Source organism: Anser cygnoides, chromosome 2 (genome assembly GCF_040182565.1).
Source record: "Anser cygnoides isolate HZ-2024a breed goose chromosome 2, Taihu_goose_T2T_genome, whole genome shotgun sequence".
In the NCBI taxonomy this organism is placed as follows: Eukaryota; Metazoa; Chordata; class Aves; order Anseriformes; family Anatidae; genus Anser; species Anser cygnoides.
Window position 1 is genome coordinate 89665608 of NC_089874.1, and position 13178 is coordinate 89678785.

The 13178-nt window shown below is 35.2% G+C and overlaps 1 protein-coding gene across 2 annotated transcripts in view; it reads right to left on the reverse strand.

The window, feature by feature from the left end:
* Positions 1 to 3112: 3112 nt before the first annotated feature.
* The window catches only part of ZPBP (zona pellucida binding protein), a 32123-nt gene continuing 22057 nt past the window's right edge, over positions 3113 to 13178 (reverse strand). The window contains exons 7-8 of one of the 2 annotated variants that reach the window (XM_013182033.3): positions 11718 to 11895; positions 3113 to 6458 (exon numbers count right to left, since the gene is read on the reverse strand). In XM_013182033.3, the coding sequence (XP_013037487.3) occupies positions 6367 to 6458; positions 11718 to 11895 (270 nt within the window). In that variant the 3' untranslated portion in view covers positions 3113 to 6366. Of the gene's footprint in view, positions 6459 to 9944; positions 10085 to 11717; positions 11896 to 13178 lie in introns of those variants that run through there. The other variant, XM_013182034.3, reaches the window with a different exon arrangement.

Below are 13178 nucleotides of genomic sequence, written 5' to 3' on the forward strand. Positions count from 1 at the left end.
CCACTCCGTGCTACAGGTTAACCGCGGCAGGCAGGTAAGCACCACACAGCCGCCCACCCACTGCCCCCAGTGGGATGGGGGAAGAGGAAAGCAAGAGCAAAAACAAGGCACGTCATGGAGCAAGATAAAAATAATTTAATAAGTGAAGGAGAAGTAGAAGAAAAAAAGACAGAAAACAAAGCAAGTGATGCAAAGGCAATCACTCACCACCTCCCAGAGGCAGACTGATGCCCAACCAGCTCCTGAACAAAACCTGTCTAAACCTCGCTCCTCCCCTTTTTCATTGCCCAGTGTGGTGTTGTATGGCATGGAATATCTCTTTGGTTATTTTGGGTACCTGCCTGGCTGCGACCCTTCACAAACTCTTGCGCGCTCCCGATCTCATTCACTGGGGGAGCAGAGTGAGAAACAGAGCAGGCCCTGACACTCTGCAAGATCTTTTCAGTAATACCTAAAACATAGCGTGTTACCAACATTATTTTGGTCACATATCTAAAACACAGCACCATACAAGCTACTGTGCAGGATAACTCCATCCCAGCCAGACCGGTGATACTGTCAGCAACCCCAGCACACAGACCCCAAATGACCCAAAGAGCCAAGCTCCCAACAGGTGGCTGCACCAAGCAGCTTGTGGGCCTTTGGCCATGGTGTTGGAGAGTGATTTGCAACCCATTTCATACTGTTACTTCACACAGACAGACACTTGAAACAGAAACCTGCCTCTCTCTTTATAGGAGTGGAAAGTGAAAATATGGAAAAGATTTAAAATTGAAAAATAGCCAATATAGCCAATAGCCAGTTAGAGACCATCCACCTTTAAACTCATTTAATCTCCAAGTGAAAAAAATAGATGTTGTGGTGGCCATGTGTATTTATCTAAATGTTATGGCTTGGTCAACTAATATAGCTACTCATATTTAACCCTAAAAAATGAGTAAAGCCATCTGCATCAGAACACTGTTTCCAGTGAGCCAAATTGCAGACAACACTGGCTGACCTACTGAGACATTCCTCTGACAACAGAGTAAAATGAAAAAAAAAATCAAAATGAAAATAATTATTGGAAATTTTACATTTATTTATAAAGTTAAGCAAGTAAGGTGCATGTTAGTGAAGTAAAAAGCTGTTATAAATAAACAGTTGTTACAAAATAAAGCTAAGTTTTCTGGCTTTTGAGTATATTGTCCAAAAGGAGCCACACCTGAAGCCCAGGAACTCTGTCATTTTTTTGTTTCAGTGCAAACATACGAGGATTATGTATCTGAATTTTTCCACTTTGCAGGTGGTTGTGTCCATAAAAGCTGAATTCCAGGACACACTGATAGCTCATGAATAATTTTGTATTTGAAGGTCTGTTGCCTGAAAAATGAATATTCTTCTCAGATGTACTTATGTAGCTGCATTGGCACGAGTATGAGATTTCTGCTTCCACTTCACTTGTTTCTGCTTATTTCCCAGTTGAAATCATGCCAAAGTATTCTTTTTTGGCTCTGTCCATTTTTGTAGGAGTGCACTAAACATGAATTTGGCTTCAAACCTGAGTAAGTAGGTGCCTGAAGAGATGATATTCTAGATGGTTTCAAGTAATTATAAAATTGCAAGTAGTGTGCAACGATAGTATTTATACTACTCATTTAAACCGCAAAACGGAAGTGCAGGTAATCACCTAAAAACTTGGGCAAGATTTTATAGGGAAAATGAGAAAAGACATGAGATATGAAACAGAGAAACTGTACATGACAGTGGGAATGTAAAAGAGGGAAAAACCTAACTACAATGTCATAAACGTGTTTTACAGGGAGATTTTCAAAGCATATCTTAAGGAAAGTAAATAAGAAATGTAGTTGGGCATAAATTGAAATATAGGAAATTCAATTTGGAAATGAGAAAGAAAATCTTAGCGTAAAGGAGCCTGATACTGAATGATGTTGCACAGATGGGTTGTGGAGTCTCCATCTATGAAAATGTTCAAAACCCAAGTGGACGCAGCCCTGAGCAGCCTGCTGTAGCTGGTCCTTCACTGAGAAAAGAATTGGAGCAGGTGATCTCCAGAGGTGCAAAATTGAAAGCCAGATTAAAATGAAATTTAATTTAGCTCTTTAATACAAAAAAAAAAAAAAAGGTATGATGAAAGGTTCCACCTTGGAAAACAGTCTCTTCTGTTCACATATGGCCTAATAGAACCATAGAACCATTAAAGTTGGAGAAGACCTCCAAAATCATCTGGTCCAACCATCACCCTCCCACCATTGTCACCCACTAAACCATGTCCCTAAGCACCACATCCAACCTTTCCTTGAACACCCCCAGGAACGATGACTCCACCACCTCCCTGGGCAACCCGTTCAATGCCTGACTGCTCTTTCTGAGAAGAAATGTCTCCTCACTTCCAACCTGAACCTCCCCTGGCGCAACTTGAGGCCATTCCCTCTAGTCCTATCACTAGTTACCTGTGAGAAGAGGCCGACCCCCAGCTCCCCACACCTTCCTTTCAGGTATTTGTAGAGAGCAATAAGGTCTCCACTGAGCCTCCTCTTCTCCAGACTAAACAACCCCAGTTCCCTCAGCTGCTCCTCACTGGACTTGTGTTCCAGGCCCTTCACTATCTTCGTAGCCCTGCTCTGGACACGCTCCAGGGCTAAACTATACTGTCAAGATTTGTAAAGTATTTGATATTACTTTTTATAGTAACTTTTGTATCTAAACTATAATACATATAATCCATAATACATAGGAGGCTTTTAAAGACACATATTATTTAATGATCTAATACAATCCAGCTGAACACCCCATTTATTTCCCTTATCAGCCAATGAATTTTTTTTCACAGCCTACATTACCACAGGATTTGTGCCTACAAAAATACACATTCTGCCCTGTATTCCTGCTGCATTTAGAAACAAAATACAAACTGGGGAGACAGCATTGAACTGAGTATCACAGACTATTTTCCTGGCTATCCAAGAATTCAAATTATTCATCACTTTTTGAATTTGTTCAGTTTTTAGGAGACAGGCACTCCTCAGAGCCCCCCTTCCTCTCAGGAATCATAACAGAGAGAAAATAAATACAACCTACTATGTCTTTCCAATCGCTTGTATATTTTATGACTCTTTCATTTTATATCCTTTTAAAAATATGTAGAGGAAAAATCCAAACATGCATGTCATTTATCAGTTACAGAGAAGTCAAAAAATTTTATTAATTAATCAGTAATAGAAAAACATTTACATAATTAGCAGCACAAAAGCTAATGTTTAAAAACAATCAACTGTCAACTTACCAGAAATGTTGTTATATTCATATTAGGTTATTTTTGTGCTATTACCTAATAGTAATGCTATTTCTGTAACATAAGTTTTCTGCTTTTAAAAAGGCCTTTATTTTTAAGAAATACACTGCATAAAAAAGCTATTGTTGAAAAGAATAGGCAGAATATAGTAATGGAATAGCAAGTTAGTCTTCTTGAAGTAAATGTCCACAATGTATCCATGGTAAATGTTAAGTTTGCCGCTTATATCGGGTCAGTAATCTTCTTGTCAATTTAGAGCTCAGGATGATAGCTCACTTCATGTTTCTTTGGCAAAAGGGGAAAAATATCACGTATAACAGTAAACACCCCAGTTTCCGCAAATTATAGAGCACTGCTGCAGATTTTGTACAAACTGCAGGAACATCTCCAAAAGTGGACTATGCCAAGTATTTCTGCATGCACGGATTTTACCTTGTTGGAAAGAGGTGAATTAATGGAAAGCTTTGAAAATAGGAATGCATATATCAGTTCATAGACAGTATGGAAAAACAGCAAACACATAGCAGATGTAACGTGATGAAATGAAAGTAGGTTTTACATTCACTAATTTTGAGAATAGAAAAACAAATACAACTTTTTTTCCATGACTTTATATGCAAAGAAATTTCTTTCTTCTGTCTCCAACCATACAGGAGGGTAAACCTAAGATCTTTTAGCAATGAGAGATGTATATTTGTATATATACAGCATGTATACATTGACAAATGAAAATTCTTTTCTTAAGACAGCATAAATCAAGAGTAATTTAGACATCTGGGTCAATACTGTTAACTGAGATCAGGATTTGTTCCACAGAATACAGGTATAATAAAGCATCTGAACTTGACTGCAATCAGTGAATGAGAGAGAACATTCACGAAGATCATTTCAAGTGCTTTTCTTTGTAACAGGCAGAGTTAAAGGCAAACCCATATCACCACTTATTTTACTTTTTCCAGCAAGTCATAAAGGGTGTGTGAACTTTGGGAATTAAAGTGAATTTCACTTATTGGGAGGACCAAAAGATATTGTTTCTGTGCTCTGCTAAATTGCATAAATGTATGCTTAGTGAAGAAAGTCAAATTTAGTATGTATATTGCCCCAATTAAAAAGCACATCATTTTTACTATTCTCCCTCAAAGTACAGATACAATTCTATGAATGCCTTTAATTGTTGGAATGGTTGAAGATTGCTGGAAAGCCAACCAGAGCTTTCTGTTTCTGATGTGCAATAGAAAGGTAAATATATAAAAATGTCAAAATGCTGCTTAATTTATATTTCTGTTGCCTTAAAAAATCTGCATTCATTTGAGAAGGTAGTTCTCAAATTAATTTGCTGCCCATACTGTAGGAAGCTCCATGTGCTTTTATTACTTGTTATGTTGTGGGGTTTTTTTTTATGAAAACAAAGTCCATATTTTTGCAAAGACAATACTGCATAACATGCTTTCTCTCTAGCCATTAATAATTCAAACTAATGCTAACTAATTTAGTGCTGTCATGATTGGGAAATTATGGAGATAACATACGGATGGATGTGCAGTGCTTCAATCTAATGTAATGACCCTTCCCATTTGCAGTCTGTTTATTTCTAATTACCAAATGAAAATAAGGAATGGGCGGCCTTCAGTCATTCTGTGGATTACAGTTAAATAGAGTTTAATTTCCTAACTGCTAAATGTTTTTTTAACGTGCTCTTTCCCAGCTATTCGTTTTCAAATGACATTTGATAAAAATAGCTATTTTATATATTCTGCTAGTTGTGCTGTTTATACTAATGTTCAAGCATTAAACAGTGTCACTGTAGAATCCTAGTAATGTTTTTTTCCATTTTTCCAAATGCCTTAGTTGTGTCTGTTTTTATATAAAATTTACTCTAGTTCACTCAAACTGGAAAAGCAAATCATAGTCGTATTAGTTACTTTAAATGTGTTGGTTTAGTTTTTCATGTCCACATCAAAATATATGTGGAGCTTCACACTGTCACATAAACAGTTTATTAGTGGGATGCTTTACATCTTTAATATCTTTATATTATATCTTTTTAGCATCTTTACATGATGCCATATTTAAAAATTACTTCTTAATAGTAGAACGGAATTTTTTTAGTCCTTTTTTGAGAATACAATACCTGAAGATGTACATATTTAAACCTGTGGTTCATACTTGTTCTTGAAAACACGAATACCTGCAAATCTCATTTTTTAGATGACCAAGAGCTAAAAATGACCTACAGATCTAACTCATTGTCAGACATAAAGGGAAACAGGTATAAATGGGATTTTTAACAGAGTTCTGTTACAGAATACCAATTTAAATGAAGCTACTAATGAATGACAATGACAAGAAACGCATTGAGTGAACCACTTACTAATTCTTGACAATCATGCAAAAGTAATGAATGAGTGTCATAAAAAAAGCATCGTGGTATTTTACGTTACTGTTTGTTTTCTTCAGGTCAGAGCGAAAGTGTCATGCTCAGAGTGGTGCCCTTGAAGGCAGAACAGATGAATGACCTAAGTAAAAATTTACTTTCTTTGGGGTGAAGTCACCAAGAGGTCACTACTAATATTATATATCAGATGGAAAGAAAGTCTGGGGGATGTTTTTGCACTTCGGGCTACACTGCAACTTTCCTGACCTCTGAGTGTGAATGCACACCCTGAGCTGTTCACTACAATCCTGCTAACCAAAAACTGAATGGATGGACAGACAAAGCTGCAGCACAGAATCCTTACGCTAGGCTGTGTCAAAAGGAGATGAGGCTTACCAGCAAAGGACTAACTATGAAAAATAGCTCTACTTTTTATATTTTCCTCTTGTGATTTAAATAGTTAATTGTCTTTACTGATATTAAGCTGGTAGATAATTACAACAACCTTAAAAATGAAGTAGACTTAAGTGATATGACCAAAAATATTTTAACAATATGCAGATTAATCATTATTTCTTAAAAACAAGTGTATCCTATTGATGTAACCATGACAAACTCTACACATGTAAAAATATTTATTAATATTACCACATTAAAATACATAAGAGCTATTGCAACACTGCAAATCCCTCAACCACTAGCACTTTGTTGCTCCATATTTCAAACTGCTGTTGCACTGAAGACAGTGAATTCCATTACTAGGATTGTACGATCCTGGGCTGCAGATAACTATATGGACACACAAAAAAATGAAGGAATTTAAATGGCATTAATACAAAATTGTTTACATTTGAAATGATAAATTAAAGATGTATCTTTATCTATTTGAAAGAAAATATTTTTATTTATTTTTTTACCCAGCATTCTGCTAGTGGATGAAAACAGAATTTGAGCTATTTGGCTACAACTATCTTGAATCATAGGTCAATTTAGCAATGTTAACCTTTCTTCAGGAAGGATCTTAAATGAACAGCATTAGTATTCAGTATGCAAAGGTATTTTAAGACCTTCCTTCCTTTTGCAGAGTCTGTGTTTACCTGAGTATTTGGTTTTGCCTGGCTTAATAATGAATTCTTAGTCACTAATGCACAAACCTTCAGCAGGATTTTCAGTATTTGGTTTACCTTCGTTTGTTGAGGCTGGCAGGATTCACTTGATCCTCAGTGGGCTGTTAGTATCTTGCCTAGCATTCTTTGCCACTGTTATTGCCTGGAGAGGGCTTTAGAGGTCTTACGAAATGTAAGCAAGAAAGGTTCCTTTGCAAATGACATCAACACCTTGCATCTTTAGTACATGAGGACAGACAGACCAAGATGGCTTTACAGCAAAGAGAAAGCTTTACAAATACATGTAAGCACATTCCTCTGCTTGTGTACCAGAGGAATAACTATATGCTTTTTATTTAAGATTATAAGTACGCTTATAGTAAATTCTCCCAAATTTTCAGTTTAATGGGAGCAAGGTGGAATTCTATTGCAGTTACTATTACTTCTATAATGTCTCAGTACTGTAACCTGCTACCTAGGGGAAAGCATGAAAAGGAGAAAGGAACCTTAGCAAGGTCGTCTGTAGCTTACTTAGCCAGCTGCTGAAAACTAATTGGTAAACTTTCAATCATCTTTTTCAGTGACAAAAAAACTCCTATCAGTATACCATTGCTTTGAAAGTATAAACATCCGAGCAAACTATTCTATCCTTACAGCATAATTTATATACTTGCCATTTCACACAAACTGAGAAACCCGTAACATCCAAATTTGTTCTTGTATCCTATAAACTGATACCTCATGTATCTGATAACTAAATATTTAATTCAATTGTCCTGCAATACTGTGGAACATTTAATATAAAATGGGCTCTAAAAGCAGAAAAACAGTAAAATCAAGATGAAATTATATGAAAATTTCTAAGGTGTTTGTATTCACCAATTCTGTATATTCAAAGCACTTTTACAAAGGCAGGAGACTAAATGGAATTAGTAATCAGTAGAAACTCCTCTCTAAGTCATTGCCTCTACAAAATCACTTGTTTGGTACCTGATGAGCAAGGTTTTGATATGTTTCACCACCAGTGTGTTTTGCCAAACAGATTTCTCTAGAGATAGATACATCACCCAGTGACTAATCAGGTTAACATGTTTGATTCACTAAATCAGAATGAGATTTAGACTAGAAAAACGGTACAGAAGGTAAAGCAATATCTTGATTTAATGTCATTTTAACATAAAAGCAAATGGAAAAAAAAAACGAATGATGACAATGTTGTATAAAAGACTGTTAGAGTGGAGTATGGAGAAGAAAATGAAAGCAAGTTCTAATACAGGAGATTTGGATTGGTAGATGATGCAGTTAAGTGAAAGGGTTATGTTTAGTGCATAAATTCTGTGATGGCAGTGTAAAATAAATGATGCATTGTGCACAGAGCACTACGCAGCGACATGGAGGAACCAGGACTAGCAAAGCATAACATGAAATTAGGTGTTATAAAAATAATAGAGGCTACAGAACAGTGAAACTAAAATCCAGTTATTTTGATGTATCAGAACTCGAGTAGGTTTTTCCTTATGAATCCTGCAGAGGATAAAAAAATATATATGTATATTTCTCCATGTTCATGAGCCTATGCCATAATGTTTCCAATTCTGTCACATCCATATTGAGACCAGGAAACTGGAAACATCTGTTTTCATATTCCAAAACAGAATTGGCATATGAAAGGGTAACACAATTATCTGAGGTTTTCAATGTATCTGTGGTGGTAAAATATCACTGGTGCTAACCTATGACTGGTAAGTAAGAAAGTATTATAAAATTGTCAGAAAGGGGAAAAAGAATCATAGAAACTATAGAGTAGCTGATCAGACTTAAATGTGATGTAAAGACTTCATGAACTCTGAAATACATGCAAGTAAGCAGAAAATAATACAATCTGAGATTGTTTTACCATGAAGATAAATACCTAATTAATTTGAAAGCACCTGATATGGCAGCACATGTAAATTCAATAAACTGCAGAAAACTACGATTCGAAGGAAAATTAAAAAAAGGAGTACTGAATGATGCTTAAAAGGGAAATAAGAGTTGGAGAGGAACTGGTAAAGGGATTACTCATTAGCTTGCTCTTAGACAAATTTTACTATTTTTTTCACTAAAAAGGTTATCAGAAGTTCTTTGGACCAAATAAAAGCACTGATGACGTAAAAGGCACTCGGGAGAGCTCATATGAAATACCCTGTTAAATTCTAGTCATCCCTGTGCAAGAAAATTAAACTTAAAATGGGGCATGGGAGATGAAGGTTTGTCAAATGCAGATTCTTACAAAAGCAGATAGAAAGTGGTTGACATGTTCCAATTACAAAACAGGAGAAGAAAAAAAAAATCTATGTAAACTAAAGGGCAGTCTCTACATCAGAGCAAATGAATATAAACTTTCCATGAATGTAGATTAAAAACTGAATCTTCTTAACTACAAAGCAAGAGTAACAACAGAGATTAAAGCTCCAAAAATGTTCTAAAATGGATCTTAAAACTGTTTTAACTGGATTATATAAGCTGGTCCCTGCAACAACACAGGAAATTACTGGATAACTCTGCTGTGTTTTTTTTTTCATGAAAATGTATTTATTAAAATGTTTCCATAAGTAAGTGCATGTTTTTGAAAAAGCTTTCCCACTAAGAAAAATAATGGGAAAATATTTTGTTTTCTCTTTTTGTAACAGATTTAGGGATTGTAGCAAATCACAGTTGATTATGAATCCATTTCATATTGCTGAAAAAAAAAGCCAGTCACAATGAGTAGTACTATCCATGTATGTAAGATACACAAAGTAATTCTCCCATGTTAGCATGGTCTTTAGAGAACTACTCATGAAGTCTGAGGTATAGAAAAGAAACGTAGAGAACCTGTAGTAGATAATAATATTGTTGAACAGAGGTCATGATCCAAAACATGACCCAAAATATGACCCAAGAGACTGAACTTAGTTCAGTGAAGACAGTATCAGAAAAAGAAAACGGTCAATCTTCTAAGGATGTACAAAAGCTGTTGCAAAGATAGAATTGACGGAATTGTTTCCAGAGTCACTGAGACATAACAAGAAGTAGCAGGTATAAATTATATCAAGGGAAACTACAAACATTTCTGAGAGAAAAGCTTTCCAGTAGCGATGATTTTGAGTACTGAGTTGTATGTCCTTTGGAGTCTGTGAAGTCTGTCCTCTGAGGTTTTCAAGATCATGCAGGACACATCTGTCAGGAATAATTGAAGCTGGTATCTTGCTTTGAGGTAGAATGATAGACTGGTCAATAGCAGAGGACCCTTTCAGTTATATTGCCTATGATAGGGTGTTTTGGATTCTGGGAAAGGAAAAGATGAATTTTACCAAGAGGTCAACAAAGGAAAAGAATATATGCTTGAGTATGCTGGTAGAATGACATCTGCAGCTATGGGAAGTAGTAAGTAGACATGTTTCAGGACTGGCTGTTTCAGATTCTTGTGTACCTCAGATGTGAAATCTTGCCTCTGTATCAGCCAAAGATACGTCTGTTATGATCCCAGCTGAACAGGAGTCAGCTTCTTGGGCTAAAATTGGTGTAGAGCTATGTAATGTTTCTGTCTAGTGCAGGGGGGTATAAAAAAGGATGTCAGCTAGGAAAACACTTATTTTTCACTGCTGGTGTTAAACGGCCATCAGAGATAGGACAAAAATTCCATTTTGAAGAAAAAAGAAATATAAATTAGTTTAGTATGGACTAAAGAAAGAATGGACTTAGAAAGCCCAAAACAAAACTGCAGTCTGTACATAACAAATCATCCTAAAAAGAAGATATGCTTTTCTAAAATTGATTCTCATGTACCTTTCCTTGAAATCAATGGTGCCTTGTGCAACAGGACCTTGTATTGTAATAAATGTACTAAATTGATATATATCTTGCCCTTCCATATATATATATATTTATATTTTTTTTCTGGAATAAGTGGGCTAAGAATTCGTCTCTCTCATGAAGACAACAAACTGGAAAAAACAATAGCACATGGAAGCATTTGCTATATCCTGCAATTTTAGAATTGTCTCCTTCTGTTTTCTAATTCCTTCCATGTTCTTAATATTTCTTTTTAAAGTGTAGTCCATACTGTAAACTGTCTTTGATATGTAATCCAGTGTTTCTTTCACTATTTCTAGCTCTGTAGGGAATTATCCGTGTCAGAAGCCTGACAACAGATTTATTCTCTACATGTCTGTCTTCCGATGTTCCCTTGAGACTTCAGTCTCAATATCTGGGAATCATATGAATAACCTTTTGCCAGGGGAAATGTAATCTGGCAAAGCCACTTTTCAAAACAATGATCCTGAGCATCTAGGATAAAGGTTTATCACTTGTTTTAATATGAGGACTCCTATGAATAAAATCAACAGAATTCAATCAGTCCTCCCTTTTCTTTATACCAAATGGATCACAGATATTTACTAATTCATTATTTTATTCTCACTGAGATGTCCACATCTCAGATCTGGAACAAAACATTTAAGTTTGTAATTACGTTAAAGCATTAACTAATATTTCTGCTTTTATAAATTTAAGGATAGACGTAATTGTCTTCTTTGCCTGACCTGAAAAACAATACTTGAAACATACCTTGTAAGATTGCAGATTCTCTACACTAACTCATAAAAAAAAAAAAAAAAGAAAAGAAAAAGCCACTGGTATCTAGAGGTCTGAAATTAATTTAATTATTTTTAATTTAAATCAGTCTACAGAAATTGTGAGTCTGTCTTAAAGTCTAAATTCATAAGATTTTACAAATGTTTTACCCAAGTACCAATCTGACCCAGTATTGGCTACCTTGACAGACTTGTCAGGATCGCAGCCCAAAACAATTGGGCAGAACAATTTTATAAAATTACATAGCAAAATATTCTGTTCAATCAGAGCAAAAAGCATTGTAACTGTATTTAATGTTTGTATGATAAATGAATTTGTCACTTACCACAACACTCTGGACAGCCTGGATGTCTTAGAGCATTCATTCCATATCCTGGATAGCAGCGATCAATCCACACCATTTGCAGAGTACCTTCAATGTAGTATATTTCAGGCAATGGTTTAGCAGTCTTCTTCCTAACTTCTACTTCTTGCTTAAAAAATCTCTCTATGAGGTATTTTGCCTAAATTGAAACAAATAATATTTTTTCAGAGTCTTTGATGCGAAGAGGCAAGAATAGAAAGACTGAGGAATGTGGGTAAGATTTAGGATTTAAAGGACATATTACTATTGTTACTATATATTACTTTGTTTGCAGCAGGTAGATGGAATGGTAACGAGGATAATCCGATATTCTTGAATACATTGTTTTTAATTTAGGTAAACCTTGATCAATTAATGCAATATCTCTAAAAGTTTTCAGGATTATATAAATACAACTTTTAAAGCTAATCCATGGCAATTTTGCCAGCATTAAACATCTGTAGCTCAGCATCAATAGTTTTGCAGCTTTCCTTCCTACACAAGTACTAGTATTTAGGTCCAATTAGATTTCATACTTTCCATCCATATTAGATATCTCTCTTCAATTAAAAAAAAAAATGCCAAAGGTCTCCTGCAACCGAGTTAGATAAAGAGATTATTAAATCAATCAAACATAACCATACAAGAATAATTCTGTTACTCAAAAAGATTTGCACAAATAGAATCCTATATAGCATAAATATTTGTTTCAATCAGTGCAGAACCAGCAGCATAGAGTCACAGAAATATTAGGATACAAGAGAGCTCGGTTATGTCTCATCTACTCCAACTCCCTAGACAAAAGAAATGTGTATTTTTAAAAAATCCTTATTTTCTCTCATTTTTTTTACTTTCTTACTAGGTGCATGACATTGGAATATCAAAGATTTTAGTTCATAGTAGTTAAACTAAAAATGTGACTTTTAAACTGAATAAATGATATAAAATCTGTAACAAAAAATAGACTGATTAGCAACCTGACAAAGTAAGAAGTCTCAATGTTTCACGTCCAGACAGCAATTCATTTGTATACAGGGATTAATCATATATATAGAAAGCTAAACAGAAAAAGTGAAAAAACTTTAATAGACTTGCAAAGTTCAGTACACACACAGATTACAAAAAAGGCAAAACCAAATTTATTTATACAGTCTTATTTTGATCTTCTTGTCTGCACAAAAAAGATTAGCTTTGACCATGAGCTTTCCCCACAGATTCATTTTTTTTTTCTTCCAGTGGAAAAAGCTGCTTAACGAGGACTGCATATTTTAGCCTCCCTTGCCCCTCTAGTGGAATCCCAAAGGACGATTTGCATGCATATTCTTGACAATGGGGAGGAAGAGGGAGATGCTTCAGAACAACATTCAAATCAACACTATACTGAATAGAGGGAGCACCTATAATTGACATACTGTGAAGGATTTGCTTAGAAGAAGGCCACAG